We start from the raw sequence: 5,664 nt of genomic DNA on the forward strand, positions 1-5,664 counted from the left end.
TCTTCACAAACAATGTAAGAATATAACAAATAGTATACATTAATATTCCTATTTGAAGATATTTTTACTGCGGTTTAATAGGGCTCATTGCCTTAAGTTTTAAGCTCTTTTTAATGTTGATGCTTTTCAATTTTTCTAAATATTCTTTGGTGCCCGGCTCTAAGTCCTCCAGCTTCTTTGCTGGCCCTGGAAATAATATTCTTTGGTCACAATACCATTCATTCAGAGTAATTACTTAAATTTATTGCTGCAATCCAGGTTATGAATGAGATGAACACGGGAGAACACGGGATAATGCATACCACATTCACTACCTTGGTTGGACCAATTAATGTTCAAAATGATAAGTGATGGGGCCCTATTGGCTGGTCTCTTGCTTTTTACATGTAACAGTCTCTTTTGAGGTTTTATTTTTACACATCTCTAAAATTATTAGCATGCATAATATATGTGGTACTGCCATTCAGGTTGGCCCATTCACGGTAGGATTTTGGCGCCCCTTATTTTAGTTGAGTTGCTCTGCAGCTGACTCTTGGGCTGTGTTTCTGGACTCAGCATAGTCTGGCTCAACTCGGAGAGCTAGGGAAGGCAAGCCAACCTCAGCCTACCCCAAACAAGCTGCAGCAAGCTCTTTGAATTAAATTTGTGACGGAAAAATCCTGCCTTGAATGGGACATGCTGTACGAAGGATTTGTCTGCCAGTTCAACAGATTTTAAACTGATAAGTAAAGAAACGTGGCAAAATGAAATTCAAAGAGACATACAGTGCTGAAAGCTAGTTCCAAGATAAATTGCAGGCATTCTCCAATAATTAAAGTACTTATTTATTTTACCTGTGTAAACATTCCACAACCATTCGGGGTATTCGCTGTCTGGTTTAAGTTCAATGTCTTCACCAGTCTGCATGAGATTTGAGCCACATAGGTACTTCACTAACTTTTTAGGGTCCTTTTCAACTTCTAGTTTAATTTTTTTGGACGCGCCTCCTTTGTCTTTGGATTTTTTACCAAGTCCAGCAATTGCTGTACAAAAGAAAAGGAAATTTAACATGCAACACAATAACCTAATAGCCGAGTGGAGATAGAGCATGAACTAACCTGGGTTAGACGCTTTAACAGCATAGTGACGGGCGATTGAATACAAGCAAGAACTTCGCTGATAGTATAAGAACAAGCTGGTGGAATTCATGGTGGACTGTTTCACAAAATTAATAATAATAATTCAAAAACACTAAGCAAAAACAGGATAACAGCAGACAACTCTACTCATAAATGTGGATCTAATAATTCTCATCAACTACTGTTTCTATGGAAACATGTATGAGAAATTTTTGAGCCATGTTGCAGGATTGGCCAAATGTTCCTTTTCTTTCTTGTTGTATTCCCAGACGCTTGAGACACTATCTCGTAAACTATGAGAAGCTATGTACACAAATTATCTCCCTGTGGTGTGGAGAGGGCCCTTTAGAATAAACTTCTCTCAGAAATCATCCCACTGTCTGCTACTCCTTCTCCCCCCGCCTCCCCACTCTAACAGAGTTCGTCTGCTAGATCGATCACCGATCAAAACAAATGTCTCAAACTTCCAACCCTTTTCGACGAGAGAGGCTAGAGAGTGTCAGGCTGGTGGAATGCAAGCAGTTGTTCGTGCATACTCTCTTTTTGGTCTGACAGCCCACCGATGAGTTAATTCGGAGTCTAATGCCGGTCGTCAAGTCAAATGGAGGGAACCATGTAAGTAGACCCCAGGGGGAAGTCGGTACATATCGCGAATCATTGATTCAAAGACGTGTTGTTTGATTCGGACAGTTTTACTGTTTTACAAACAAGCTGCTGTGACGGTGTTTTACTTTAAATCAAACAATTCTGTCTCTTTTGTTGTCATAAATCATTATGGGCTGCCCACTGAAGGACAAGAAGAGGGCGTTCAGCATCCAAGGCAAGCCCGTCGCTGATGGCGTTGGCGCTGGCGGGCGTGCTTTCCTCTCCGTGGCCCCCGCCCTGCCAGTGCTGCACGCCGGCGGCGCCCCCGCGGCCGCGGGCCACGGCCCGCAGGCTGGCCCCCGAGCCCCCCGGCTCGCCAGGCGCTCGCACAGCTCGGTGGGCGCGTCGGGGCAGCCGCTCGGCACTGTCAGCTGCAACGCGGGCGTCGTCGGCGTCCTGAGACCTGGCGAGACGGCGGACGATGGCGAGCTCCAGTCGATGCACGACGGCCGGCTGCAGGTGGCGCGCACCGTCAAAGAGAAGGAGAAGAACCCCGACAGGATCAGCCTGGATAGGTGAACCAACCAACCAACCGAGGGGGAAACGACTCGAGATCTCGTGTACAACTGATTACCCGGTATTACCCTCGGATTACCCCCTGAATACTCCCGGATTACCCTTAATACCGCCGGATAACCCCCAGATAACCTCCGGATAACCCCCGGATCACCCCCGGATAACCCTGAATTACTCCTGGATTACGCCCGCAATAATCACCAGATTACCTCCGGATTACCCCGGATTGACACATGCCGTGTCTAGCGGATTACCTCAGTCATTTCCCCCTCGCAACCAACCAACCAACCATGTTGCTGGAAAAGTGACACATTTTAGGGTTCATCAAGGAAGTGCGTCCGTCATATTTGCCATTGTGAAACGGCCAAGTTCAGCCTGGCTCTCGTAGCGCCTGGTAGGTAGGCAATACCTTGCCAGCACTGCATGCGCGTTCTGCAGCGTGGCCTACCCGGAGTCTCGCAGGCGCCGAGCTGTCGGCTTTTGCCTCATGAACCTGAGAACAAAACGGACGGATTTTCTGGAAGAGGCCTTCATTTCAAATATACTTTTGTGCTAAATGCTGAACGCCTTGCATTAGGCGCGGTTTGAACGCTGTGCCACTGATGCCCGGGGAGTCCCGCGTGCGCCTGCTCTCCCTGCAGCACAACATCATCACGCGCATGGACTCGCTCTCCGCGGCGGGGCTCACGCTCAGCAGGCTCGTCTTCCTCGACATCTACGACAACCAGGTGTGGACCACTCCCCCTCCCCCCATCCCCCTGACGTACTGGCCCCCGCCTCATCCTTCTCCTCCGGCAGGTCGATCGAATATCGGGGCTCGACTGCCTGGACAACCTGCGCGTTCTGCTTATGGGAAAGAACCGCATCAAGAAGATTGAAGGTTTGCGGCGGCAGACCCGACTGGAAGTCCTCGATCTGCACGGGAACCAAATCACCTCAGTCCAGGGGCTGTCATTCCTCTGCGAGCTCAAGGTACGCTCAGCGGTCAGCATGGCAGTCGCAATCTGGTAATCTAAGCAACTATCCCGCGCAAAATAAAAGCGTATATTGGCCGTTTTGTATCTGGCAGACAACGACCAACATAGTGCGGAAATGCGACGAAGTGTCCAGATATTTCGTGGTAATGTCACTGTTTCGCGTGTAACCCGGGCCACACCGTGTTCGTGTTGCTGGTAAAATAGACAGCGAGATAACGACATTCCAGAGGGTGCCGGCTCCCTCGTGTTTTGGTCGTATTTTCTTCCTAGTAGAAAGGGAAAGAGAGAGAAAAGACAGCCGAGATGTCGGGAGGCGGGCACGAACTAGCGACTGTGCAGTACACAGGCCGGCACGGTCTGGTCAGGAACGACACCTGGGGATAGAGCAGACGGATTCGCATCCAGCACTCCCAGTCTTCACTGATAAACTAAGTGTTGAACTGCTCAACACTTGCAAGTTGAATCCTTGCAAGTGTGCAACTCCTCGGTTGAGCACTTCCTTACACAGTGAGCGTTCAATCTAAAGAAGTGTTCAACCGAGGATTTGCACACTTGCAAGTACACACCTACTGAGTTGAACACTTGAAAGTGTACAACTACGGACTTGCACACATGCAAGTTTTCAACTTGCAGTTGCACACTTACAATTGTTGGGCAGTTGAACACTTAGTTTATCAGTGTTCTACCCGAGTGAAGTCGAGTCAGTGCTTCCGATCAGTGTAGTGCACCCGGGTAACACGCGTAATAAGTGAACGGCAACAATAAACAGTGCCACGAAATACCTCGATACTTCATTGTATTTCCGCACTATGCTGGTCGTGACGACAATACGGCCAATATGAGCGTTTGACGTCGAAGCACGGCGGTCGGGCCGCAGGTGCTGAACCTGGCCGGCAACCAGATCCGCTCCGTGGGCGCCACGGACCTGCAGGGCCTGCGCAACCTGCAGGAGCTCAACCTGCGGCGCAACAGGCTGCGCAAGCTGCTGGGCTTCGGCGACACGCCGCACCTCGTCAAGCTGTTCCTCAGCAACAACGAGCTGAGCAGCGTGGAGGACATGTACAGCGTCGCCAAGGCCGCGCACCTCCGTGAGGTGACCATCGACGGCAACCCGGTGGCGCAGGGCGGCGACTGCGTGTCCTTCCTCGTCTCGTACCTGCCCAACCTCATGATGCTCAGCAACCTGCAGGTAGGTCAGGTAGTGTGACGGGCCGGTGGGTTGCGGGCTACTGTTGCTGTGACCCTGGTGCGGTGCAGATCACGGACCCGGTGCGGAAGGCGGCCATGTCGTGGCGCTCCAACAAGGAGGCGGCAAGCAGCCTGTTCCTGCAGCTGGGCGCGGGCGAGCCCGAGGGTGTCGTGAAGCGAGAGGAAGTCATCTTCAACGCCAGGACCAACTGGGAGCTGCTACGCACGCAGTCGTGCTGCGGCCCGGGCCCCGGCCCGGGCTACGTCAACGGCGTGGGGCCGCGGCCCGGCACGGCCACCGGGACGCCCGCCATCGACGGCGAGCCCTTCCAAGACGGCGAGGCCGACGACAGGGGTGCGCACCAAGGACTACAGGTGGGGTCTAAGTGCCCATTACGGACCCTCCCGCTCACAGTCGTTATTTCCCGAGTCACTCTCTCTCTTTCAAGAGTTTTCACATTTTTGTTTCCCACGTTGTTTCCTCACGTTTCGCCAGACTGCCCGGGGCGCGAGCAGGCTGGGGGTAGGCGGGGGCCCCTCGGGGGGTAAGCAGGGCACCGCTACGGTAGGGCCCTCGGCCCGGGTGGTGAACATGCTGGACCGCGCGGACAGCAAGCGGCGCGGGCTGGTGCGGCGCACGGCCTCCCAGGACACGGACACCTCGTCCACCAACACGTCCAACAGGTACGCGGGGAGCCTCAGGCGGCCACAGGCGGGCCGATTAGTGATGCCACCCCTCATGTCGTGTCCTTGTCGCAGCGTCGAGTTCTTCCGGCTGCCGCCGATCCTCGCTCCGCTCCTGGGCTTTCCGGAGGAGAGGCAGGGCGGCGGGGAGACCGGTGAGCAGCCGCCAGGGGTAGCCGCCCCCGCCGCCGCCGCCCCCAGCTCGGGGGCTCCGCGCCGCCCGCGCCGTTGCGACAGTGTATCCAGCGTGGAGCCCAACGTGGACACGTCGCTGAGCTCGCTGAGCGGTAGCAGTGCCGAAGAGGAGTCGGCGGACGAGTCCGAGGAGCTAGCCGCCCCCTCCACTCCGGCCCCTGCTGCCGTCGCCACCGCCCCCGGGCCGGCCGCCCCCGGCGAGCCGCAGCGCACCAAGAGCGCGACGCCCCACCGCCGCACCGCGCCCATGTACAAGCCGTCGCCGCCCAGGGCGTCCACGGCGCGCCCCAAGCCGCAGCAGGCCGGCGCTGGCCAGGCCGCTCTGCGTGTGGCCTCGGGTC

General features: G+C 54.4%; 2 protein-coding genes across 2 annotated transcripts in view; one reads left to right on the forward strand and one right to left on the reverse strand.

Moving 5' to 3' along the window:
- On the reverse strand, positions 1 to 1,312 carry LOC113207020 (39S ribosomal protein L54, mitochondrial). Its single transcript, XM_026423376.2, has 3 exons — positions 1,098 to 1,312; positions 834 to 1,022; positions 1 to 186 (listed from the first exon to the last, which is right to left on the reverse strand). Exons 1-3 carry the CDS (start codon positions 1,186 to 1,188, stop codon positions 65 to 67), a joined length of 402 nt encoding a protein of 133 aa, XP_026279161.1. The 5' UTR covers positions 1,189 to 1,312; the 3' UTR covers positions 1 to 64.
- Positions 1,313 to 1,465: 153 nt separating this feature from the next.
- LOC113206962 (uncharacterized) overlaps positions 1,466 to 5,664 on the forward strand; it is a 7,414-nt gene continuing 3,215 nt past the window's right edge. The window contains exons 1-8 of the mRNA XM_052264226.1: positions 1,466 to 1,733; positions 1,911 to 2,278; positions 2,857 to 3,007; positions 3,078 to 3,251; positions 4,134 to 4,445; positions 4,514 to 4,819; positions 4,941 to 5,128; positions 5,204 to 5,661. Of these exons, the coding sequence (XP_052120186.1) occupies positions 1,701 to 1,733; positions 1,911 to 2,278; positions 2,857 to 3,007; positions 3,078 to 3,251; positions 4,134 to 4,445; positions 4,514 to 4,819; positions 4,941 to 5,128; positions 5,204 to 5,661 (1,990 nt within the window). The 5' untranslated portion in view covers positions 1,466 to 1,700. The remainder of the gene's footprint in view (positions 1,734 to 1,910; positions 2,279 to 2,856; positions 3,008 to 3,077; positions 3,252 to 4,133; positions 4,446 to 4,513; positions 4,820 to 4,940; positions 5,129 to 5,203; positions 5,662 to 5,664) is intronic.

Source organism: Frankliniella occidentalis, unplaced genomic scaffold (assembly GCF_000697945.3).
Source record: "Frankliniella occidentalis isolate FOCC.00 unplaced genomic scaffold, Focc_3.1 Scaffold17, whole genome shotgun sequence".
Lineage (NCBI taxonomy): Eukaryota > Metazoa > Arthropoda > Insecta > Thysanoptera > Thripidae > Frankliniella > Frankliniella occidentalis.